The 27,459-nt window shown below is 37.5% G+C and overlaps 1 protein-coding gene across 1 annotated transcript in view; it reads left to right on the top strand.

The window, feature by feature from the left end:
- Nucleotides 1–27,459, top strand: part of Rfx (regulatory transcription factor Rfx) — a 206,328-nt gene that overhangs the window by 56,231 nt on the left and 122,638 nt on the right. The window contains exon 3 of the mRNA XM_067760363.1: nt 22,385–22,964. Coding sequence (XP_067616464.1) covers nt 22,692–22,964 — 273 coding nt within the window. The 5' untranslated portion in view covers nt 22,385–22,691. The remainder of the gene's footprint in view (nt 1–22,384; nt 22,965–27,459) is intronic.

Raw genomic sequence — 27,459 nt, 5'->3', positions numbered from 1 at the left:
CATACACACAAAAAGCAGTAAAACAAAAATTAATATCCTTCCAATAAGTTTGTCCTCAGTCCTAGTATTGAAATGTTTCTCCCACAAGATTCTCTTGCTAAAATTATTCTGAATTATATCTTTTGGACCGTATCACATACCTACATACATATGTATGTATCTATGGCAGTTCATATTCAAAATGGTAAGGAAATAAAAACTATTCCCCTTCAGTATCGAACAGGAAAGTCCTGTCAATTAATCAGCAAACTGCCGATCATTCGATCGGTCTATGCAAAAAAGAGTGAACAGTTTGCTACAATATGTATGTAATTTCCCCTTGTACTACGTAGATAAGTTGCCAACTTCATTGAGACCTTAATTCGTGTGTGCCAAAATGGGCCCACTGAGGCTGCCTATTCTTTCGTCGTTGCCCATTGATTCACAGAGCCAAGTTACCGCATAACGCATATAAGTTGACTATGCTGTTCAGTTTTCGCGAACGAGGAAGCATTGGTCGGGTTTGAATGTGGGCGCACAGAAAGAAGTATAACCATACTCCCATTAAACTTCATTTTTGCTATGTTAGAGGAAATCGAAATTTTGTTTATTGGTATTTGAGAAAAATTAAAAACATTTTCACACAGCTATGATTACTTCATTATAATTTGACAATTTTTAACATTTGGATAGTGTGACGAAGACGTAAGGTCAGTTCAAAGTTGATAACAAGATAATTGGAAAATCTGAGCCTGTCCCCCTAATCAGGTTCTGTTTGTTGCTTTTATTTTGTACAACACTACACTGCATATATGTACATATGTACTATAATATATTCTCCTATATGTACATATGTACTTACATACACAAATGCATTTTTCTTGTGATGTTTTTATTCAAAATGCATCAGTTGCATAAATTCTCTCTAACGAAGCAAAAGCTAATCGCTCGGCGTCATCGTTACCTTCGTCTAAGTTTTTCTGCCGTTTTGAAATACCCTAACTCGCGTTTAAGCTATCAATTTTCAAAACCGAAATATTTTCACCTAGCATTTCAAATTTCCTCGGTATTTTTTAACCATTTCAAAAGACGATCCGTGTAAGTGCCCTTTTGGCCGTCGCTTTTATAATCGTTCCTGTAATTTATTTGATCAATAATTCCGATTTTCTACATTTCAATACGCGTTTCCTTCACGCCATATACATATGTACATATGTACGTACATATCTATCTAGCATTAGCGTCGGCCCACCCACTCCATTAAATATTAAGAAAGTTTACCTGTTCGATGGTAGTCTAACGGCAAGTGTCCGCTAGGAAAACATTTATCAGGACTTACTCAAATATTTCATGGTGTTTGTGGTGGTGGCTTATGAGAATCGCGTGCTTAGTCACATTTTTACATACCAACATTCATTTGTACACGCTTTCTATATAAATTGTGTTTTTGTTTTACTACATAAAAATTCTATAAACTGTACAAGGAGTAATAAAATAAAGCGAGAATTTGTTAAAATTCACCACTTTGCAGTTGAATAAAGAATTATTTAGTTGCATTTGAATTATTTGGCGAACTGCACTTCATTTCCTTCCGTCAACACCAATATGAAGTATGTACATACATATTTGTGGAATTTTGTACTAAACAAAGTGCGAGGGTGAAATCATGTTGCTGTTATTGGTTTAGTTTTTATTTCACATCCTTTTTTTTAACTCGTTTACTGTTTATAAACAAACTTGAGTAAACAAATCAGAAGGAATCGAACGGAAATAGCACAAAATCATCTATCCTTCCGTTTATGTGTGACTACAATTCATATTCATTCAATTTTTTGTGTTTTGATGTGCAGTTCTTTTGCTGATAAGTGGAAAATTTGTGTGGTACGTATTTAGAAATTTTCGAAATAAATGTAAAAGGGCCAATGAATGTTGAAGTGTTTTGTGAAACTGATATACAAAAAGATTTAAAATTATACAACAACTACAGTGTTGCGCCATTGCCTCTACAATACAAAGTAAAAAAAATATATATATATGGACATATGAGCGAATCCAATTTAAGTTCCACCACGAACCGAAAATAAAAAGTGGTCAGCCTTTATTTCATCACTTAGCATTAACCCTTTCGCTACTGCAGGGCCACTGGTATCCTACAGCATGTTCACTTGCTGTTAGGAATAATTAAAATTTATCACTATCCGCATTCCATACAGTTTCGATCGCGTTTGGTTTTGATTACTTGTTTGTGAACAGCAGCTAATATTGCATTCATTTTACACGTAATTTTCATAAAATATTACGTATATATCTAAGAGGCGTTTATTTTTCTAAAGCAAAAGATTGCCCTAATACTGGTAAGTGAAAATATTTATTTTCATAAGCGTTTTATGAAAATATTCAGTAATAAAGGGACATATCGTTAGCTTAATGTGAAAATGTGCTAAGTCACTTTTTTTGAAAAATTGTATTTTAATGCAGTTTTAAAACTGAATTCATAATACATCGATCACAAGAAAAGAAAATTTTAATTTTTAATGTTTACGTGCTGTTTGCAATGATGTGTAAATGTGCTAAGTCGTCAACTGTTAAAAAAAATGTGCTAAGTCAAGCAGTCAATAATATCAATCTGACTTACTAGTCATTTCTTTGTGCCCGCATTCTATTTACTTATTTAATTCATTCAGTATAAAAGTACATGCTTTGTTGTTGTTGCTGTATTAGCGATAAAGACAGTCCCCGAAGGCTTTTGGCCGATGTTGATGGTCCTTTGCCGCATATAGATCCGGTACGTTCCGGTAACAAAGCACTACTAAGGTACTAGTCCGATCATCTCGGGAACGATTTATATGACCACATTAAACCTTCTAGGCCATCCCGTCCTCCCCACCCCTAGTGCCATGAGGAACTTGTGGTCGCCAGAGCCTCGGCTGTCAATGAAACAGAATTCGCCACGGGTAGGTGAGGTTGGCAATTGGGTTGGAGAAGCTATATATTGCGCTGGGAACCCCTACACAACCTCTTGAAATTGGATTCACCTAATTGAGACATACCTTTGGTGTTTGATAAATGCTTTGCGCTGACCATAAGCTACTTCAATTCTTATGTCTCGATAACTACATGCGGTTACAGACTAGTTAAAAATAGAAAACAATTCAAGCTTAAACTAATATAAGCTGTTATTAAAATTAAGGATACTACTGAATTGATTTGCTAGATGTATAGTCCTAGTTATAGGTTCATTCATAGCATAATTCGTTTTATTAGTTATTTAGATAAATAATATATTATGCCGCAGATCACGCATTGGAATATATGGAAGGAACAAATTAGATAAATCAGAGCAATTCGTGTTAAAGTTTATTACATTATAGGCAAGCATGAGTGAGATAAAAGCTCTTCTGTCATGCAAAGCCTGAAGACCAAGCAATTTGTGCCTGCTGGTATATGATGGGAGGCCGTCTGGCCAGTGAAGCATACGTAAAGCAATTTTGTAAAAATTTTTGGTACTTTCTCAATTTTATAGGAGTTAGATTCATAGAAAGGATTCCATATTATTGAGCAGTATTCAATACCACTTCTGACCAAGGATATATAAAGTGCATTGCGTCATAGGGTCCTTAAAATCACTGGTGTTACGTCTACTGAAACAAAGAAGTCAATGTGACTAGAAAAAGAGAGTTTAGAGTTAAAAATTACACTCAAGTCTTTACTCTCTTGACAACGATTAAGAGATTTAGTATTTATTTTGTAGATAAAGTATGTGGCAGTTGTCTTTTTGGAAAAAGACACAACACAGCATTTGTTTGAATTTAAATATAAATTGTTGTCTGCGCACCATCCGGCAAAAGAGTCCAGATCAGAACCGTTAGAAAAAGTTTGACAAATAAATAGTATTTTTTGTGAAATATATAGTTTTAGTGTTTTATTTCAATCAGGTGAGGAGTGATGGGAAAACATATTGAGTAAAAAGTGCTAAGTCAGGAGAAAAAATGTGTTATGAGTGCGAAAATTGTGCTAAGCCATAAGTTAGCTGCTGGGTTGGCATACATGATTTTTATTTATCTTTTTCAAAGCTTCTATACTCAAAAGCATTGCAATTAAGGTATCCTCATTCACAGTTTTGTAAAAAGAAGGTTACTTCGAAAGTTATTAATTTTTTTCGTCTCCTGTAAAATTCGTAAAAGTTCTTTTAGCACGTTTTCACATTAAGCTAACGATATGTACATATATGCGCCGGCTTGTATTATGCAGTTAATTTTTTATACCCAGCTGTGAATTTACACACATATGCACATATTATAAGTTTGATTGGATAACGGTTGGTTGCACATGTATAAAGGAATCGAGATAGATACAGACTTCCGTATATCAAAATCATCAGTATCTAAAAAAAAATTTGATTAAGCCATGTCCGTCCGTCTGCCCGTCCGTTAACACGATAAATTCAGCAAATATTGAGATATCTTCACGAAATTCGGTATACGAGCTCAGGTGGACCCAAAACAGATTGGTATTGAAAATGTGCGAAGTCGGACGATAACCACGCTCACTTTTTCGATATGGAAAATTTAGAAAAACGGAAAAAAATTGATAATTCAAAAACGAATACCAATAAACATAAATTCACAACGGCGTGGCACCGCCCACATTTAGAAGAAGAAAATTCGGAAGCTTAACAAGTCGTGAATCAAAAGCGGTTAAAGATATTACATCTAAATTTGGCAGAGACACTATCCTTGCCAAATTATAATCAAAATCGGTTAAGTATCACGCCCGATTTTCCTAAAGGTTTAACCAATAAAGTTTGCAATAACTTTATGGTATTTAACTACATTTCACTGATATTCTACCTAAGTAGTGGCATGTTTGAGCTAAGAACAAAACTTAAACAAATTTTGAAAATGGGCGGGTCACGCCCATTTTTTTGTTACTCTTTCCATAATATTTTTAATGCCATAAGTCAAACAAAAATCTCCCAATCGGACCGAAATTCAGCATTAACAATTTTCTCATAGCTACAACTGTTTGGTCTGAAAAAGAGCGAAATCGCCTGAAAGTCACTACTACTGTGGAAAATCCCCATATCTAAAGGAAAACTGCATTTTTACCCGCTCAAGCTCATTAGTGGTAGCCTCTGTATCCTTTTTGCTTCTTTTGAACGAAGATGATTTCAGAATAGCACCATATATGTATTATTGCGCGGCCTTATAATCCATTAACCACACAAAGCAAACAACAACACCGTTTCAAGTGCACAGCTGGGTATGTAAAATTCGGTTTCGGCCGAACTTAGACTTTGCTACGTGTTCTTTTTTCAACGCCGTAAACTGAAATGAGCTCTGTTATAAAAAATGGAATATGGAAAAGGGTTGAGTTTCCACGCCCTGACATCATAATGAAATGTCGTGGAAAGACAAAAATTCTTGCCTGGTTTTTCATTTCCATTCTATACATAATTTTTCTTTTCATCACATTCAGAAGATACAATTGAAAATAATTTGTTATTACAGAACAAGTTTTTATATTTCCTGCATGTAGTTTGTATCTTGTTGGGACAAAGAGGTCCCTTTCTGAAATACTGTTAAGACATAGGTGTCAGTGTTAAATAGCTTCTTTAAACAAATTCAATTATTTTTTGCGGAACATTCGAGTAACAAATTGTATTGGCGTTTAAATTTGCCGCGTAGGCAGCCCCTCTATCATAGGTTGAAACGTATGTTGGCCTATAACTATATTTTTGTTCACAAACAAAGAAAAGAAGACGTTTTTTTATCTAAGCCACGATGCAATAAAACCAGACATGTGAAGTAGTAGAACAACAAAATTTAACGGCCCTCGTATTTTTAATTAATTTTTGGTACTATTTTGCTGTTTTTTTACTACTTTACTAATGCAATGTGCAGAAAAAAGCCATCATCACATTGCAAAAGGGAAATAGAAAGAAAAGGAAAAGCCGAAAGAACAAATGGAGAAGAGAAAGACGAGAAAGTTGGAGGGAAGATGGAAAAGTAAAAGAACAACAGGGAGAGAGAGTAAAAGAAATAGTTAGGGTAATAATTTGAAAAAAAGTAGGAAAAATAGGTAATAGGAAAAGAAGGAATAACATAAGGATAAGATAAAGAGTAATACTGAGAGTCAGATTCAGATAAGAGCAGGAAGAGTAAGAGAAAAAGGGGAAGATTTACGGAAGAATGAAAGGGATAGGGAAATTGAATGAGCCGATTAAGATAAACTAAGAAATGCAGAGGGGAGGAAGAAGTGGGTGAGATAGAGGGAGGCTGGTGGATGGATAGAGAAAGTCAGAACAGTCGGCCTTCATCATACGGCTGGTAGTATTTTATCGTTACTGCAAAATATCCGCTATATATTTTTACACCATCCACTAGAGCATAACTCAACACTTGCTTTACATCGATAAATGTTGGGTCTTAGGACCTTACACCGTCAATCCCGAGTTGTTACAAGCCTCCCAGATACTCATCCGCAACTTCAGGATATTTGTCTAGATCGTAAATCATCTAATTGAAGTCAACAGCTTGTTTCTATATTCCTTAGTTGTCAGTTGTGTCGTGAGAGAGGGGCAAGGGGGGAGGGCATCTTGCCCCGGGCGCTACTCACAGCTCCAAATGGTCCGCAAAGCAGAGCTGCTTCCTGGATAATTTGTATTTTTATTATAACTGATTTCTGGAAAAAATTTTCTATGCATGCATATATCCCAAACACTTGCGGCAGGTTGTGGAATAATTGAAAGCGTATATCTTTTTTTCTCACGTAAAACGTTACGATGGGAATTATTAAAAAATGACTTAACAAAAACTGTCAAACGTGAATCTGAAACACGATGGAGCGCCAGAATACAAGCGGTTAGCGTTATCGTCGATGCGCTAGAGAATGTAGTAGAGCTCTTAGAACAATAAGCAGAGCACACTAACACCACAAGTGACACCACAAGCGAAGCTACAATTCTGTTGCAAAACATACTAAATTTTAGTTTCATAACATTAGTTAATTTCTGGTATGAAATCTTAAGGAGGATTGATCGTGTGCAGCTCAGATTACAAGAACATGAACTATCCGAAATTCTAGAAACTCTCTGGGAAGAAGCAATAGAAAAAGCGAAGACTCTTTGTGAAAAACGGGATATTGCTGTAGTGAAACGTGAAGGCTCCTCAAAATGCGCCGAGAATCGGCTAGAGATGTTGGTCTTTCCGCAGAATGTGAAATTTCTCGCGTTATGAAAAGTGTTCTCGATCGTCTCGAACAAGAATTACACAGATTTTTCAAAAGCTTTCGATAAGAGTGTCTCATAGTGTTTTAATTAACAAATTGTGCTATATCCGTTTTCATTCTACATTTCTGCTATGGGTAAGTTGCTACTTATGCAACAGGTATTATTTTGTTACTATTGACGGCGTATCCTCCAGTTCCTTCAAAGCGACATCTGGTGTTGCCCAGGGAAGTATTTTAGGTCCCCTACTATTCATTTTATTTATTAATGATATTGTTAGTTGTTTTTCATTTGCTAAGTGTTTAGTGTATGCTGATGATTTTAAGTTATTTTCAAAAATGAGGGCACCAGAAGATGCCGTGAAGTTGCAAAACGATATCAATAAGCTACATCTGTGGGTCGAGAAATCTCGTTTCTTTTTGAACACGTCTAAATGTTTTCAAATGACTTTTTCTAAGTCCGTTAACCTTTTGAATACAAAATATAGTATATCTAATTGTGACCTTCAATCCGTTACTGAGATTAAGGACCTTGGCGCAATCTTTGATACTAAGTTTTCTTTTAACAACCATATTAATTACATAACTTCTAAGTCATACTCCATGCTTGGTATTGATAAACGCAATAGCTCGAAATTTACTGACCCCTATACCATCAAACTGCTCTATACCTTTTTTATAAGGTCTCATTTAGAATATGCTACTTTTATTTGGAGACCAAGTAATCTTACAGCTATAAACAGAATTGAGAGAAAGGCTTTCTTAAATACGACCTTCGGACGTTAAACTTCTCGGAACCCATCCCTTCTTAGACTTAGGCATAAGGCGAGCCGAAGTCTTATGCTCTTAAGTTTGAAGTCTGTTGAAAGTCGTAGATCCATACTTTGCTTATCCTTCACGTATAACATTATTAATAGGTTCATTGACTGTCCATATTTGTTCGAAAAGATTAATTTCAATGTTAAATTTCTCCGGAATTTTTAGCCTTTCTAAGGTGATAACTTTAGAACCAGTATGCAAATAATGCCCCCCATTAATCGCGCTATTTTGGCACGGGCGCAAGAAAACCTCACTACGCCACTGTTAGTTGTGGGCAATGTGATGTTCTGAAGATGCAGCCTTTCAGTTCCATTGACTAAACCTAACAATTAAATAATGCCCGCAGAATTAAAATAAAAGTTAAGCCCGTGGGCCTTATTTCTTATGCAAAAGGTAAATAACACCCTCCCACAAAAGGAAATACAAACCGGGCGTTATTTTCCTTTGCGTTATTTCTTCTTCAGAATGACTTTAATTTAGTATTTTTGTGATAATTAAAAAAAAAAAAAAACAAGAAGTAGCACTTAGAGTTATGAGGACGAGTATTGTCAAATGCGACTCCATTTTGTAACATTGACTTCACCTGTATGATTTTATTGCATCATGATCTAGGCGGTGTACTAAATGTTAATTTAATTTTCGAAAAAAAAAAATATTTACAAAACATATCGAAAATTAAAATCTTTGGATAATTTGAAATTTATGCAAAGCTTTTTTAAAAGATACGAGCGGCCGTAAAAAGCGGCCTTTCTTTTTAAATAGATAAATCACAAAAAAAAAAAAAAATTTAAGGCGCGATATACCTCCAGAGATTTGGGCCAAGCTTCTTTTCAAATTTGCGTCGTGCTTTTATTTTTTCCTACAAATTTGCTGGACGGGACCTACATGTTTTATGCCGACCGCGGACACCATTTGCGAGGCAGATGAGTTTTCACTGAGAAGCTTTTCATGACAGAAATACACTCGGAGTGTTTTCCAAATCACTGCCGAGGGGCGAACTTGCTTAGAAAAACTTTTTTCTAATTAAAAGAACTTTATTCTAAATTTTTTATGTTGCCTTTACTGGGAATGGAACCCAAGATCGTCGGTGTGGTAGGCGGAACACGCTATCACCACACCACGGCGGCTGTTAGTTAAATACGAATTTTAAATCATCCTTGCAAAGATGGTCCTATAAAACTTTAGCTTTGTTGCTTTATAAATTAACATTGTTCTACCCGGGTTATAAAGTTTCCGGAAGTCTACATTCGTAGCAGGCATGCAACTGCTTGTAAAACTAATATAATGTTTAGAAAAAAATAGTTGTATGTAAGTTGTTTTACTTGTTCGAGTACACTGCTAAAGTTTTTCCAATGCGAGTTTAAACTACAGCTAAGGGTGAGGTCAATTTAACCTTGCCACTAAATATGCTTTAATTTTACTTGTCATCAGCGTTAAAGAGCCAAGAGACCGTGATAATTTGAGTTATCACAAACAGTCCAGAAGGTGGGCAACGTTGCTTTTCGCTGGATGTAACAGAAGTCGCAGAAAAGGATCGCTTTAGTGCCGTTTCGATAGTAATACGTGTTTGTTTCATTCTGTCGTCTGAAGCTTCTTCTTTCTGCTCTCTCCTTCATGTTAATACAAGGTATCGGAAGGATTGCGCTAATGCAGCCGGACATACCCTTTGACTGCAAATTATCCGTCATAGTCACAGGTCACCGAACACCCGCCGCCCTCCTTATACGCAGAATTCGGCTAAGCTTTCACAGCATCGACAAGGTGCTTACCATAGTGAAAGCCTTCAGGAAGCTGTTTCGATAGTTTGATTCAACAGTACGATGGAACTTTCAATACATTTTATATAGTCTACAAATAGACTACCGGCTGGAAGATAAGGGTTTTTTTTTTCAAGTGGGCCAGGAAAATAACAGTTTGAATGATTTTATGCATTTAATAAAGCTTAGAATATATAACTAGGAACGGACAATAAACCTCGGGCCCTGTTTTTTCGAACGTTTTATTTTATTTAACTTTTTCCAAATTCGCTACAAATGTATGTTTCGCTACAAAAGTATTTAATTATCAAACAATTATATTTTGTTTTTAAATGATATATATAAAAAGTAGGAGTTATTGCATACCTATTATTCCTTTTTCTAGCAGGAGTCTTAGTCGCGATCAGAAGTACTAGTATAGTTCCTTTTAGTATAATTGAAAAAATTTCAATTACGTTTTCAATTCCTTTCAAAAGTACCCGGGCAGAAATTATATTTTTATAAAGTAGTATTTTTTTATTTAAAAAAATGCTTCCGCTATTCACAACTCATTACCCTTGCAGTCAAAATGGGATACAGTCGGACAAAACACCAGTTTCACACTACAGGCTTAATGACTACCTCGGAACAGGTGCTAATCGGATGCAGAGCGGAACAGTGGGTAGCCACACTTGTAAAAACAGAGCTTTAGTCGGGGCCATATGAATTTAATTTAACTACACAAAGACAGCAGCGACTATTTCAAAACCACCTTCCATCGAACCAGTTAAGAACGCGTTCGAAAGCTCTGCAAAGGGGGTCATTGGCTATTTCGTAGGACATCACAATGCTAAAAGTGTAAGTTGACAGCACATCCAGGGGACAGAATTAGAACTAGTATCGCCTCTCAATGAGATGGTTCTGCGCTAGTTCGGATTTAGTGTGACTCCATGCAAGGGCAACTCTTGTAGACACTGCATTGTGTTGCATATCCAACTTAAATGTGTGGCTTCCCGGCATAACCGAAAGTCACTTTTTTTCGAGTTATTGCACGATTCGATATATGGAAATGACACTTTTCAAAAAATATCAATTTACACCGTAATATTCAACATTCAGTTCATAATATAGACATTGCTCAACCAAACAACTGCATTTTTCCCGATGTAACCAAATAACTCAGCGTTTTCCATACATACATTTATAAAAAATAAAAATTAATTTATTTTAAATATTCTAACTTTGGTAACCCAAACAGTGATGCCAGATAAACTATGTGAAATAATTACTGACTGAAATTAAAACAAGTAAGGAAGGTTAAGTTCGGGTGTAACCGAACATAACATACTCAGCTGTGTGCTTTGGAGACAAAATAAGGGAAAATCACTGTAGGAAAATGAACATTGGGTAACCCTGGAATGTGTTTGTATGACATTGGTATCAAATGAAAGGTGTTAATGAGTATTTTAAAAGGGAGTGGGCCTTAGTTCTATAGGTGGACGCCTTGTCGAGATATCGCCATAAAGGTGAACCAGGGGTGACTCTATAATGTGTTTGTATGATATGGGTATCAAATTAAAGGTATTAATGAGGGTTTTAAAAGGGATTGGCCCTCAGTTGTATATGTGAAGGCGTTTTCGAGATATCGACCAAAATGTGGACCGGGGTGACCCAGAACATCTTCTGTCGGGTACTGCTAATTTATTTATATGTATATGTAATACCACGAACATTATTCCTGCCATGATTCCAAGGGCTTTTGATTTCGCCCTGCAGAACCTTTTCATTTCCTTCTACTTAATATGGTAGGTGACACACCCATTTTACAAAGTTCTTCTAAAGTTATAGTTTGCGTCAATAAACCAATCCAATTACCATGTGTCATCTCTTTTTTCACATTTGGTATAGAATTATGGCATTTTTTTCATTTTTCAAAATTTTCAATATCAAAAAAGTGGGCGTGGTCATTGTGGAATTTCGCCCATTTTTAATACCAAGATAAAGTGAGTTCAGATAAGTACGTTAACTAAGTTTGCTCAAGTTATCGTATTAACGGCCGAGCGGAAGGACAGACGGTCGACTGTGTATAAAAACTGGGCGCGGGCTTCAACCGATTGCGCCCATTTTCACAGAAAACGGTTATCGCCATAGAAGCTATGCCCTTCCCAAATTTCACAAGGATTGGTAAATTTTTGTTCGACTTATGGCATTAAAAGGATTCTAAGCAAAATAAATGAAAAGGGCGGAGCCACGCCCATTTTGAAATTTTCTTTTATTTTTGTATTTTGTTGCACCATTACTGGAGTTGAATGTTGACATAATTTACTTATATACTGTAAAGATATTAAATTTTTTGCTAAATTTAAAATTGTTAAATTTTGTTTTTTTTTTTTAAGTGGACGGTTTCGTCATCCGATTTTGCCAATTTTTATTTAGCACAAATATAGTAATAGGAGAAACGTTCCTGCCAAATTTCATCGTTATATCTTTTACCACTGCCAAATTACAGCTTGCAAAATTTTTAAATTACCTTCTTTTGAAAGTGGGCGGTGCCACGCCCATTGTTCAAAATTTTACTAATTTTCTATTCTGCGTCATAAGGTCAGCCCACATACCAAGTTTCATCGCTTTATCCGTATTTGGTAATGGATTATCGCACTTTTTCGGTTTTTCGAAATTTTCGATATCGAAAAAGTGGGCGTGGTTATAGTCCGATTTCGTTCATTTTAAATACCGACCTGAGATGAGTGCTCAGGAACTTACATACCAAATTTCATTACGATCCCTCAAAAATTACTCAAGTTTTCGTTTTTACGGACGGGCGGACGGACATGGCTAAATGCATTTTGTTTTCGCCAAGATCATTTTGATATGTCTATATCTAATTCTATTAGTTTATGCCGTTACGGGGTACCGTTATGCGAACCAAATTAATACACTCTGCGAGCTCTGCTCAGCTGAGTATAAGAATTCCCTAATTTCTCACATCTGGCATAAAAAAAATCGCATGATATTCCCACAGAGTTTAAAATATTGTTACGAATATTAGCAAAACTAAGGGGCGCTGCTATCTCTAAGCCGATGCTAAACAGTGAAATCATGCACATCCATAGATCAATCATTATGTATCTACATAAACGAATCAATAATTGAGTCTGCACATATGTACGTATACGAGCAGCGGAGAAGCAATGCACAAACACATGCATATATCTTATCTGAATTGCTCACAAGAGAGGGCAATAATTTGTGCAAGTATTACTCAAATTAGAAGTTATAAACGTAGTTGTGGCTGGCGATTTTATAGCTGAAACTAACTACTAAGTTCTGGAATGGAAAAGCCTGGAAGTATGCAATGAGAAATCAAAAAGTATAAAAGGCGCGACAGTAGAGGCGAAGAGTGAGTTTTATTTGAGCTATCAATCAGTTTGGTTATTAAGCAAGATATTTGTTGCAAAGTATAAGTTTTATTGTGAAGTACTTTAATAAAGGCCATTTTTCCATTATTCAATATTGAAGTTATTTATTCAACAGTTTAGCGATACGAACGTTAGCAAAAGGGCAAATAAGAGGATTTGCAGTAAATTCGTTACAATTGGTGTCAGAAGAGGAATTGTTGAATAAATTCCAGAGGACAACAAGGACGTGGCAAAGTTCAGTGAATTGAAGATCCAGCAACTGAAGAAGGAGTTGGAGAGCCGTGGATTGAATACAAGCGGCGTTAAACTCGAACTTCAGGCACGGCTACGAGAGGCAATGGAAGCAGAAGGAATTGATGTGGACGGATATGTATTTTATCCTGATGGGGACGAGACAACAACAAAAATTGAAGAGAAAAACTAAACATCGCAGACAGTTACGAGCACAGACTTGAACATGATTTTGGCTGCAATATCTGCTCAAACATCGACAATGTCATCACAGATGGAATCCCAAGAGACACGAATAACATCGAAGATTGAAGCACAAGAAACGCGTATGTCAGAAAAGTCGACACAGATTACATCCAAGATGGAAACTCAACTGGAAGAGCAGAAGACATATATGGCATCCCAACTAGAATCGCAGGAGACACGCATAACATCCTAGATGGAAACTCAACTGGAAGAACAGAAGACATATATGGCATCCCAACTGGAATCGCAGGAGACACGCATAACATCCAAGATGGAAGAGCAAGAGGAGCGCTTATCATTGCAGGTGGCACAAATGTCTTCATAGTTAGAAGCACAGGAAGCAAGGGTAACATCAAAGCTGGAAGCGCAGGATGCAAAAATCGCTCAATTTCAGGCAGAAGTCGATGATTTCAAGGGTCGTATGGAGCAGTTACAACTAAATCGCCCAGCTGTTTCAGCGAGTAATCCAAAGGTAAAAACACCATCCTTTGACGGGTCTGTTCCTTTCCAGGTCTTTAAGCTACAGTTTGAGAAGACCGCAACAGTGAACACCTGGAACGCTGGAGATAAAGTTGCTGCACTCTTCGTAGCATTGAAAGAACCAGCTGCCGAAATCTTACAGACTATTCCAGAGTACGAACGGAACAGCTATGAAGCATTGATGGCCGCTGTCGAGAGACGTTATGGAAGCGAGCATAGAAAACAGATATTCCAAATTGAGTTGCAAAACCGTCAACAAAGAGCGAATGAGACTTTGCAGGAGTTTGCCTCGGATGTTCAAAGGTTGGCACATTTGGCAAATGCGGACGCACCCGTGGAGTACACAGAGAGGGTAAAAATCCAGAGTTTTATAAATGACATACGGGACGTAGAAACGAAGCGAGCGACATATGCAAACCCAAATCCTACATTCGCAGAAACGGTATCCCATGCACTGACTCAAGAAACAGCGTCGCTTTTGAGTAAGCCCGCATACAAAGCTCATCGCGAGGAAGTGGAAAGGCAGACTGGGTAGACACAATTTTGGAAGCATTGAAGGGTACGCAGCAGAGGAATAATGATGCAGTCAAATGCTTTAAGTGTGGAAAGCCAGGGCACATTGCGCGTTATTGCAACACCAACCCTAACAGTTCCAACAATGTGGGTGGTCGTAAACGCAGAGCTGAAGGAGATGAGCAGATCTCCAAGACCAATCAATCGTTAAACTAAAGCGAGTCAGCCGCAAGGGGCGACAGCTGGCTCCCTCAATTGAATGCCCCATAATCTCTATCTCACAAATTGGAAGAAGGTCGTTGGAGGACATGTGGATGAAAAGGAACGTTTACTGACTGTAGATACGGGTGCATCAATTCCATTATTCGAGCGGATTTAGTCAACAAGAAGATAAGATGGAGCAAGATTGCGTACAGCCGCTGGAGAAGACAGCACAGTTCTAGGAGAAGTATCATGTGAAGTCGCAATTGGGAACTTCACGATAGTACACAATTTTATAGTGGCAGAGATTGTTGATGAAATCATTATTGGAGTGGACTTCTTAATCGACCAGGGCATCAAGATCGACATGCAAAGCAAGACGATGCGATATAAGACCATGGATGTACCACTTCATTTCGGCTACGAGAGAGACTACAGCAGTAAACGAGTGCTGGTGGAAGAGAGTCAGCAAATACCACCAAAATCCGAAGCAGTCATCTGGGCAAAGGTTGATGGAGATTGTGGGACAAACAAATTGTGTGTTGTCGAAGCAGCAAACAAATCAGCACCGAACATACTTGTAGGAAAAACCCTGGCTATGACAAAACAAGATGGACGTATTCCGGTAAGAGTACTCAATGAGTTCAAGTCACCACTCAAACTGACCAAAGGAGCTATTTTGGGAAGATGCCAAGAGGCTGAAGGAATTATTAACTGTGAACAGTTCCAGGAACACGTTTCATCTAGTAATACTGATCTTTCAAATGACATCACTGCATGGGCGGAGAGGCTAGAGGAAGATTATCAGAGTAAGGCAAAGCAACTGCTCCTAAAGTACGCAAACATATTTGACCAGGATGGTTCCAAACCAGGCCGCACCAATGTTGTGAAACATCAAATTGACACTGGAGACGCGAGGCCGATACGTCAAGCTCCACGTAGTGTTCCACTGGCGAGGCGGGAAGTTGTGAGTCAAATTATACAAGAAATGGGCGACAGGGGCGTCATCGAACCATCAGCTAGTCTCTGGAGCTCACCGGTAGTACTTATAAAGAAGAAGGATGGAAAAATGACGTTTTGCGTGGAGTACCGGAAGTTGAATGACGTTACGAAAAAGGATGGCTACCCATTGCCAGGAATTGACGACGCTCTGGACTCGCTCTCTGGTACGAAATGGTTTTCCACACTGGACTTGAAAAGCGGCTACTGGCAAGTGGATGTGAAGGAGGAAGACAAAGAGAAAACAGCCTTCAGCGTCGGAGATGGTCTTTGGCAATTTACAGTAATGCCCTTTGGACTATGTAATGCACCAGCTACTTTCGAGAGACTCATGGATCAGGTATTGAAAGGACTACATTGGAAAACATGCTTGGTGTACCTGGACGACATTCGCATTGGGCAAGAACTTTGATGAACATCTTAAAAACTTAGAGGAAGCTTTCCAGAGAATAGCTGGCGCTGGTCTGAAGTTAAGTGTGCGGTGTTTAAAAAGGAAGTAAATTATTTGGGTCACAAGGTAACGACAGAAGGTATCCGTACAGCGAATGAAAAGTTAGAGGCAGTAAAGGATTGGCCAAGACCACAGAATCTGCATGAATTGAGAAGTTTCCTTGGGCTGTGCACATATTACCGCCGATTTGTACCAAATTTTGCCAGCGTAGCCCATAGTCTCCATGAGCTTACAAGAAAAAATAAAGCTTTTTAATGGAAGAAGTGGCTTTCCAAACATTGAAGAAGCGGTTGTGGATTGCCCCAATGTTAGCATATCCGATTCCAGGAGCAACATTTATTCTAGATACAGATGCGAGTGGATATGTTATAGGAGGCGTTTTATCACAACTGACCGATGGGCAGGAGAAGGTAGTTGCATATTACAGCCGTTCAATTGGACGAAAGAACAAACAGAGAAGAGATGTTAGCAGAGAGTCCCATTGCGAAGTCATATTGGGGACAGTGGAACAGTTTAGAATTGATATCCAGTTGCCTTCATCGAGTATGGGAGAGTGAGGATGGTAAATGCAAGAAGAAACTGATAGTTGTTCCCAGAAGGAGGATTCCTGACGTGCTCAGCGAGCTGCATAATGGTCCAAGTGGAGGTCATCTTGGAATCACGAAGACGCTCGAGAAAATTAAGCAGAGATTCTATTGGGTTGGTTGCCGTCAGTCGGTCACCAGTCGGGATTGCCAACTGCGAGGTTTGCAACAGAGCGAAAGGGCCCAAAACACGAAGTCATGGCCAGATGAAGCAGTATAATTCAGGTGCACCATTTGAAAGGATCGCCATGGATGTCGCAAGTCCATTTCCTACTAGCAACCACGGAAACAAATACGTACTGGTGGTTATGGATTATTTCAGTAAATGGCCAGAGGTATACCCAATCCCAAACCAAGAAGCAGAAACAGTAGCAGAAGTGGTTACAAACGAATGGGTTGCAGGGTATGGTGTACCAATGGAGATACATTCTGACCAAGGCAGGAATTTTGAATCAGCTGTGTTCCAAGAAATGTGCAAGAAGTTGGGCATTCTAAAAACACGGACAACTGCATTGCATCCTCAGTCCGATGGTTTGGTGGAACGTTTTAATAGAACATTGGAGGAGCATTTAAGGAAAGTAGTAGACAAGTACCATAAGGACTGGGATACACATATATCATTATTCTTGATGGGCTACCGATCGGCAGTACATGAGACAACGGGCCAAACTCCCGCAAAGGTAATTTTTGGCAATGACCTTCGACTGCCAGCTGATTTGAAGTATGGGATAGATGCCGATGCGGAGAGGAATGTCAAGAAATCCACTGGTGTCTTGGAAGAAGAGCTAAGAGAGATACACGATCTGGTAAGGCAACGAGCACAAATTATGAGTGACAAGATGAAAACGAGGTACGATAAAGCAATTAATTCGGAAGGGTTTCAGGAAGGTGATTTGGTGCTGCTATACAACCCACCACGAAAAAAAGGTTTGTCCCCGAAATTGCACTGTAACTGGGAAGGCCCATACAAAGTTGTAAAACGGATCAACGATGTATTGTACCGCATACAAACCATTGGCAAACCACGAACCCAAATGAAAGCGGTTCATTTGGAGAGGATAGCAGCGTTTAGATGGGGAGATTTATCTTATCGGGACGATCAGACTTAGGTGGAGGACAGTGTTATGAATATTAGCAAAACTAAGGGGTGCTGCCATCTCTAAGCCGATGCTAAACAGTGAAATCATGCACATCCATAGATCAATCATTATGTATCTACATAAACGAATCAATAATTGAGTCTACACATATGTACGTATACGAGCAGCGGAGAAGCAATGCACAAACCCATGCATATATCTCATCTGAATTGCTCACAAGAGAGGGCAATAATTTGTGCAAGTATTACTCAAATCAGAAGTTATAAACGTAGTTGTGGCTGGCGATTTTGTAGCTGAACTACTAAGTTCTGGAATGGAAAAGCCTGGAAGTATGCAATGAGAAATCAAAAAGTATTAAAGGCGCGACAGTAGAGGCGAAGAGTGAGTTTCATTTGAGCTATCAATCAGTTTGGTTATTAAGCAAGCTATTCGTTGCAAAGTATAAGTGTTATTGTGAAGTACTTTAATAAAGGCCATTTTTCCATTATTCAATATTGGAATTATTTATTCAACAGTTTAGCGATACGAACGTTAGCAAAAGGGAAAATAAGAGGATTTGCAGTAAATTCGTTACAGTATGTATTTGTTATCTTGGAGGTTGTGGCAGTGCACTGTCCTCGAGTGGCACAAAGAAATCAGGCTTGTCCTGTTCATATTTTTTTTTCAAGTTTTTGGTGGGCACAGTTGTCATGCGTTGAGATCTAAAGCTGCTCAGCTACAGAAGCGATATCATCAGCTGAGCGCAATACTTAAACCAATAGAATGGGCACATATATACAAAATTAATTATTAAGAAAGTTCCTTTTTATATAAAAAAGAGAATCCCAGCTATAAAATATTTTTGAGTGAGAGTTGAAATGATGCATTCCACATCTTACAAAATGCTTTGAATGGATCGTCCGGCACAGATTCCAACCAGCCACTGTACTTTTCCTCCTCCTGAAAACGCTTTTTCTTTATCAAGCAAAACAAATAATGAAAATTGTTTCTGGAGTTGCGAAAAATAGAATTGTGTAATTTAGTAAAATTGTGTCAGTGTACAGTACGAATGAAAATCAACTAATAATTTTATAGTATTGCATTATGATCAGCTTTTCACACATACATAGGGAAATTTACTACAAGAAATTCCCTTTTTTAACATGAAGGGCAAAAAATATCTTTTTTTTTCTTTTTTTTATTAAATTTTACAGTGAAAATCCCTCAGAAAGGTGTCACTGAACCCAAATAAAAAAAAAAGTCATGAAAGTTTGAAACTTTTGACAAATACAAATACTGACAATTTATCAGTGGTTAGTGCAAGATTCCTTGGTGTCCGCATTCATCCCGCATTGTCCTCATAAAATTACTTGTGCGCGGCCACTTTAGTAGCTCCTAGTATATTCAATAAATTGACCATAAAATCAGAAAAATAATGTTACGGAACTATACAGCTGAATAGTTAGTGGGCAAGTGTAATTTTTTTACCTGCTATATATGAGCCGTTTATTTTGAAAGTGGCATAAGTCATTTCATGTCGTTTAGGTTCAGTGGTAATTTGTTTGTATCTCTCCTCGCCTCCAGTTTTTTAGAGTCCAATATCCAAAAGATGCAATTCTTATTATTATTTTATAATTGTAGAACCATCTATATATGCATTCGTTCAAAAATAACAATGCATTTAAGACCATGAGTTGGAAATGACTTATGCCACTTTCAAAATAAACGGCTCATATGTATATTGTACTATTTTTCATAAATTTGCAAAGAAGCAACAGCTGCTGAATTGTATATAAATTAATTCAAAATCCGTATATTCGGGTCCATTGTAAAGGTTTACAAGTAAGATATGTATCAGCTTGTGACGAATATTAGTGACACTATGTGATACTCCCATCACTCATCTGATACTAAGTAAATAAAGCCACAACAACAATAAAGCAAGCTGCTACACTTGTATGTACGTAAACAAATCAATCATTATGTCTACACATATGTACGTATACGCAGCAGAGAAACAACGCACAAACACATGCATATATCTTATCTGAGGTACTCACAAGAGAGGGCAATAATTTGTGCAAGTATTACTCGCGCGCATATGAGAAGTTATAAACGTAGTTGTGGCTGGTGATTTTGTAGCTGATAACTATCTAGTAAGTTCTGGAATGGAAAAGCCTAGAAGTATGCAACGAGAAATAAAAAAGTATAAAATGCGCGACAGTAGAGGCGCAGAAAGTTAGTTTATTTTAAGCTATCAATCAGTTGAGTTAAGCAAGCTATCAGTGAGCGAAGTATAAGTGTTATTGTGAAGTACTTTAATAAAGGCCATTTTTGCATTATTGAAGATTGGGGTTATTTATTCAACAGTTTAGTGATTCGAACTTAGCAGAAGGTTGCAAATAATCGGAATTGCAGTAAATTCCTTACAAGCTGTTCGTTCACTGCTGCGCTCACCTGATAAAAATGCTTGCTCCTCATCTTGTTTTGTAGAGCCCATTCGACAGTGTTGTACTTTTTAGGTACAAAATAGTGTAGCAGCTGTAGTGTAGTAGCTGTAGTACTGTTATTTGCTGATAACTTTTGAAGAGACGGAAAATTTTAATTCCGTACTTGGGTTCTTAATGTTGATATAACTACCCGTGTTTTTTGATATCCCGTTTTTCGACTTTGTAAAATTTTCGATAGGTACCATAATGACAATACATTTTCTTACTAAATTTGTCCAAAAAAGGTTATCACACCAGCAACCTATATTTGAAATTCCACTCTTTTTTTCGTTACTTTATGCATCCCTGCGTCGATCGCGAGTTTTTGTGTACAGTCTAAATCATGCAGTTCTATAGCCACACTGACAAGGTCTATTCATCATTTCGGTGGTGGTAGGCTTCATACTTTCTTACTTAATTGGCGCTTAACCATTAAACGGTTGTGGACGCCCAACAAGGCGCGCTAGTCGCTTTTCCGTTGGGTTAACTGGCTCCATTAGGGCTAACTGGGGCCGAGGGAATTGAAATTGTTTTCCATCTGGTCCTTCCAGTCGAGTGGGGTCCGCCCCTCCTCTGCTTCCATAGTTCCGATAAAAATATTTTTTTAGTCGGAGTATCATCTTTCATTGGCATAACATACCCCAGCCAGCGTAGCCACTGTTTTTTAACTAGCTGGACTATGTTGAAGTCTGCTTAAAGGTCGTACAGCTCATTATTAAATCTTCTTCCGTACTCGCCGTCGTCAACGCGTAGAGGTCCGTGAATATGTCTCTCGAACACACACATAGCGGCCTCATCTGACGTTATCATGGTCAATATAGCAGGAGGGGTACGATAAGTGACTTGTGGAGTATGATTTCCGTTTTCCGAGAGAGGACTTTACTTTTCAATTGCCTACTTAGTCCAAAGTAGCATTTATTGGCAAGAGTGATTCTTCGTAGCTGGTGTAGCTGGTGTTCTTGGTATCTTAATGCTGGTTCCAAAATAAGTAAACTAAGTACTTTACTATTTCGAAATTATGGCTGCCAATAGTGGCGTGGTTGCCAAAGCGAAAATGCACTGACTCTTTGCTCGATGACAGCAGGTACTTCGTTTTGTCCTCATTCACCATCAAATCAATCTTTTTCACTTGTATTATTTTCTCCAGCATCAAACTAAAGAAATCTGAAACCTCCATCACTTTCGCGGGAGGCTTCTGGTGTCTTACTTTTTAGTTATTTATTTACTCACGCCACGCCCCTGAAATAGTATGATATGTGGCACGTTTTTAAATTTTTGTTAGGTAAATGTATGCCCTTTTTCCAAGAAAACATATATATGGTGATGTATTCTTTGATTCTTCTTTAATTTCGCATGCTTTGCTTGATGCTTCATTATTAGAATAAAAATGCAATTACGCTACGAATTACTGGTTTTGGCCAAAAAGTATTCCAATTAAAGTTGAAAATGTGGAATTTGACATTTGTTGTACTTACAAATGTGCGAGTTACATAGGTTTAAGAATAAAAAATCAAAGCGACGCGCATTGGCGTCCTAGCGACGGTGTCAGGTGGCATGGGAACGGATGTGCTCAATGTCTAAAAATATATATAGGTGGAGGTGGGGGTTGAAGTAAAGATGAATATCAAAAGGTAACAAAGAATACCTACAAAAGTTAAACTTCATAGCAACACCCCAGGTGAATCAGCAATCGGGAGTCATCATTAGCAACACCCACCCCTCCGCGAACATCACAACGCACACATAAATATGAATGTACATCACGTTTTTGCTGCAATTCACAGACACACTGCTAATACTTGAATAAATAAAGTGGACGTATATAAAGTTTTATATTAATAAAAGTTGTACATTGAAAGTGAAATTTATTACCGATACATTTACATATTCATACCTACTAATATACTCTTTTTATGATTTTATTTTTACAGATGTAATCATCAAAGGAAGCTACCAAAAATACGAACAAACTGTTGCCTTCATTTGTAAACTAAGATCTAGTCAAGATTATTAAAACAAAACAAAAAAAAAAAAATAATAATAATAATAGTAATAAACACCGAAACAAAGCTCAATATATCACTCCAAATAATTTATATACTCGCAATTAAGTATATATACACGCACACATCTATATATTTACACATATATATGTATATGCAAATACATATGAATGAAAAAAAAAATTAATAATAACTATCTAAAATAATTATCTGTACTAAATATTAAAAAAGTAGTATGACCACTCGCCTGGCAACACAAAGAAATTTTATTCTTTCAACTGAAACGGTTGTGACCCCAACTACAACCGATACCACTGTTGCAGCCACATCCGCAGATGCTGTTAACGTAGATGATGTGAACGTTACCACTTTGAATGTACCCACCAGAAATGATATCAAAGATGAGGATGTCTCCATTGAAATCGCAAATGCTTGTTCTTCCTCGTCCAACGATGACCACTTTGAATACATCGAATCGTCTGTGGAAGCTGTAGATGTTATTCCAGAGGTATTTTTATTTGTATTGGCTCATTCCACAGTGTAAAGGTGACATTTCAACTAAAGTTATAAAACAAGTTTAATTAACATTAATATACCATTTTTATGCAAGCTCATACTACTGCATTCACACTTGAGCGTGATTTTGGTCGCAATCTTATTTTGCTCAAACTTCATATAACGTAAGTGATTTCACCTTGTATTATCTGGCTTAATACAAATCAAGACCGACATAAGAACAACTTTCGTTCCTAACACAGTTTGAGACACGAGGCAATTTTAAACTCCCTTTGAAATATTTTTACTTTAAACCAGGCATGGCCTCGGTTGTAACTTTTATTAAAAAACTCGCTTTTTAATTGTTAGTTTTCAGTTCTTTTTTAAAAAATATACTATAATTGTTTTTTATACTCAGTTGAGCAGAGCTCACAGAGTATATTAACTTTGATTGGATAACGGTTGGTTGTACAGGTATAAAGGAATCGAGATAGATATAGACTTCCATATATCAAAATCATCAGTATCGAAAAAAAATTCGATTGAGCCATGTCCGTCCGTCCGTCCGTCCGTTAACACGATAACTTGAGTAACTTTTGAGGTATCTTGATGAAATTTGGTATGTATGTTCCTGGGCACTCATCTCAGATCGCTGTTTCAAATGAACGATATCGGACTATAACCACGCCCACTTTTTCGATATCGAAAATTTCGAAAAATCGAAAAAGTGCGATAATTCATTACGAAATACGGATTAAGCGATGAAACTTGGTAGGTGAGTTGAACTTATGACGCAGAACTGGAAACTATGAAAATTTTGGACAGTGGGCGTGGCACCGCCCACTTTTAAAAGAAGGTAATTCAGAAGTTTTGCAAGCTGTAATTTGGCAGTCGTTGAAGATATCATGATGAAATTTGGCAGGAACGTTACTTGTATTACTATATGTCTGCTTAATAAAAATAAGCAAACTCGGAGAACGACCACGCCCACTTTTTAAAAAAATTTTTTTTTAAATTCAAATTTTAAAAGAAAAGTTAATATCTTTACAGTATATAAGTAAATTATGTCAACATTCAACTCCAGTAATGGTGCAACAAAATACAAAAATAAAAGAAAATTTCAAAATGGGCGTGGCTCCGCCCTTTTTCATTTAATTTGTCTAGGATACTTTTAATGCCATAAGTCGAACAAAAATTTACCAATCCTTGTGAAATTTGGTAGAGGCTTAGATTTTAGGAAGATAACTGTTTTCTGTGAAAAAGGGCGAAATCGGTTGAAGCCACGCCCAGTTTTTATACACAGTCGACCGTCTGTCCTTCCGCTCGGCCGTTAACACGATAACTTGAGCAAAAATCGATATATCTTTACTAAACTCAGTTCACGTACTTATCTGAACTCACTTTGTATTGTCATAAAAAATGGCCGAAATCCGACTATAACCACGCCCACTTTTTCAATATCGAAAATTACGAAAAATGAAAAAAATGCCATAATTCTGTACCAAATACGGAAAAAGGGATGAAACGTCATAATTGGATTGGTTTATTGACGCAAAATATAACTTTAGAAAAAAACTTGGTAAAATGGGTGTGATACCTACCATATTAAGTAGAAGAAAATGAAAAAGTTTTGCAAGGCGAAATCAAAAGCCCTTGGAATCTTGGAAGGAACACTGTTCGTGGTATGACATATATAAATAAATTAGCGGTACCCGACAGATGATGTTCTGAATCACCCTGGTCCCCATTTTGGTCGATATCTCGAAAACGCCTTCACATATACAACTATGGGCCACTCCCTTTTAAAACCCTCATTAATACCTTTAATTTGATACTCATATCGTACAAACACATTCTAGAGCCACCCGTGGTCCACGTTTATGGCGATATCTCGAAAAGGCGTCCACATATAGAACTAAGGCCCACTCCCCTTTAAAATACTCATTATCACCTTTCATTTTATACCCATATCGTACAAACAAATTCTAGAGTCAGCCCTGGTCCACCTTTATGGCGATATCTCGAAAAGGCGTCCACCCATAGAACTAAGGCCCACTCCCTTTTAAAACACTTATCAACACCTTTCGTTTGATACCCATATTGTACAAACGCATTCTAGAGTCACCCCTGGTCCACGTTTATGGCGATATCCCGAAAAGGCGTCCACCAATAGAACTAAGGCCCACTCCCTTTTAAAACATTTATTAACACCTTTCGTTTGATACCCATATCATACAAAAAATTCTAGAGTCACCCCTGGTCCACCTTTATGGCGATATCTCGAAAAGGCGTCCACCTATAGAACTAAGGCCCACACCCTTTTAAAATACTCATTAACACCTTTCGTTTGATGCCCATATCGTACAAACAAATTCTAGAGTCACCCCTGGTCCACCTTTATGGCGATATTTCGAAAAGGCGACCACCTATAGAACTAAGGCCCACGCCCTTTTAAAATACTCATTAACACCTTTAATTTGATACCCATATCGTACAAACACATCCTAGAGTCACCCCTGGTCCACGTTTATGGCGATATCTCCAAAAGGCGTCCACATATAGAACTAAGGCCCACTCCTTTTTAAAATACTCATTAACACCTTTCATTTGATACCCATATCATACAAAAAAATTCTAGAGTCACCCCTGGTCCACCTTTATGGCGATATCTCGAAAAGGCGACCACCTATAGAACTAAGGCCCACGCCCTTTTAAAATACTCATTAACACCTTTAATTTGATACCCATATCGTACAAACACATCCTAGAGTCACCCCTGGTCCACGTTTATGGCGATATCTCGAAAAGGCGTCCACATATAGAACTAAGGCCCACTCCTTTTTAAAATACTCATTAACACCTTTCATTTGATACCCGTATCGTACAAAAAAATTCTAGAGTCACCCCTGGTCCACCTTTATGGCGATATCTCGAAAAGGCGACCACCTATAGAACTAAGGCCCACGCCCTTTTAAAATACTCATTAACACCTTTAATTTGATACCCATATTGTACAAACGCATTCTAGAGTCACCCCTGGTCCACGTTTATGGCGATATCTCGAAAAGGGGTCCACATATAGAACTAAGGCCCACGCCCTTTTAAAATACTCATTAACACCTTTCATTTGATACCCATATTGTACAAACGCATTCTAGAGTCACCCCTGGTCCACGTTTATGGCGATATCCCGAAAAGGCGTCCACCCATAGAACTAAGGCCCACTCCCTTTTAAAACACTTATCAACACCTTTCGTTTGATACCCATATTGTACAAACGCATTCTAGAGTCAACCCTGGTCCACTTTTATAACGAATTTCCGAAAAGGCGTCCACCTATAGAACTAAGGCCCACTCCCTTTTAAAATACTCATTAATACCTTTCATTTGATACACATATAGTACAAACAAATTCTAGAGTCACCCCTGGTCCAACTTTATGGCGATATCTCGAAAAGGCGTCCACATATAGAAATAAGGCCAACGCCCTCTTAAAATACTCATTAACACCTTTCATTTGATACACATATAGTACAAACGCATTCTATAGTCACCCTTGGTCCACGTTTATGGCGATATCCCGAAAAGGCGTCCACCCATAGAACTAAGGCCCACTCCCTTTTAAAATACTCATTAATACCTTTCATTTGATACCCATATCGTACAAAATAAATTCTAGAGTCACCCCTGGTCCACCTTTATGGCGATATCTCGAAAAGGCGTTCACCTATAGAACTTAGGCCCACTCCCTTTTAAAATTATCATTAACACATTTCATTTGATACCCATATCGTACAAACAAATTCTAGAGTCAGGCCTGGTCCACCTTTATGGCGATATCCCTAAATAGCGTCCATCTATAGAACTATGGCCCACTTCCTCTTAAAATACTCTTTAATACCTTCCATTTGAGACACATGTCATACAAACACATTCCAGGGTTACCCTAGGTTCTTTTTACAACATGGTGATTTTCCCTTACTTTGTCTCCACAGCTCTCAACTGAGTATGTAATGTTCGGTTACACCCGAACTTAGTCTTCCTTACTTGTTTTTTTTTTTAGTTTTTTACTTCCCTCGAAAAATAACAGTTTTATTTCGATTTTTTAATCAGTATTTTTTTTTTTTGCTGAGATAATAAAAGGTTTGGTTTCTTCATATTAGATAGCATCTCCATCGCAAGAAGAACATTCAGAAATTTAAGAAAAAACTTCATTAAATTGTATACATAAAACTAAGCAATCTAATTTCAGAAACATTTTGTATATAATTCAAGAAGTTTTTGAAAATCTGCCTGAGAATTTCTAATTTCTTTATTCAGACTTTTCAAAATTATGCAGTTGTGTTCTCAAGAAATTCCAGCTAACAAATTTGAAGTTACAAACCTCTCTCATTGATTGTTGACAACTTTTTTCGTAAGGTGTTTCATATTTTATTCTATACGAAGAGCACAAAATTTGCTGTATTCTGTAACGGGAGTAACATATTCAGTTCTGTACTCTCTGGAAA

Source organism: Eurosta solidaginis, chromosome 1 (genome assembly GCF_040869045.1).
Source record: "Eurosta solidaginis isolate ZX-2024a chromosome 1, ASM4086904v1, whole genome shotgun sequence".
NCBI classification, from domain to species: Eukaryota; Metazoa; Arthropoda; class Insecta; order Diptera; family Tephritidae; genus Eurosta; species Eurosta solidaginis.
Note: the sequence above shows the minus strand (reverse complement) of the source record. Positions and strands in the feature narration are given on the sequence as shown.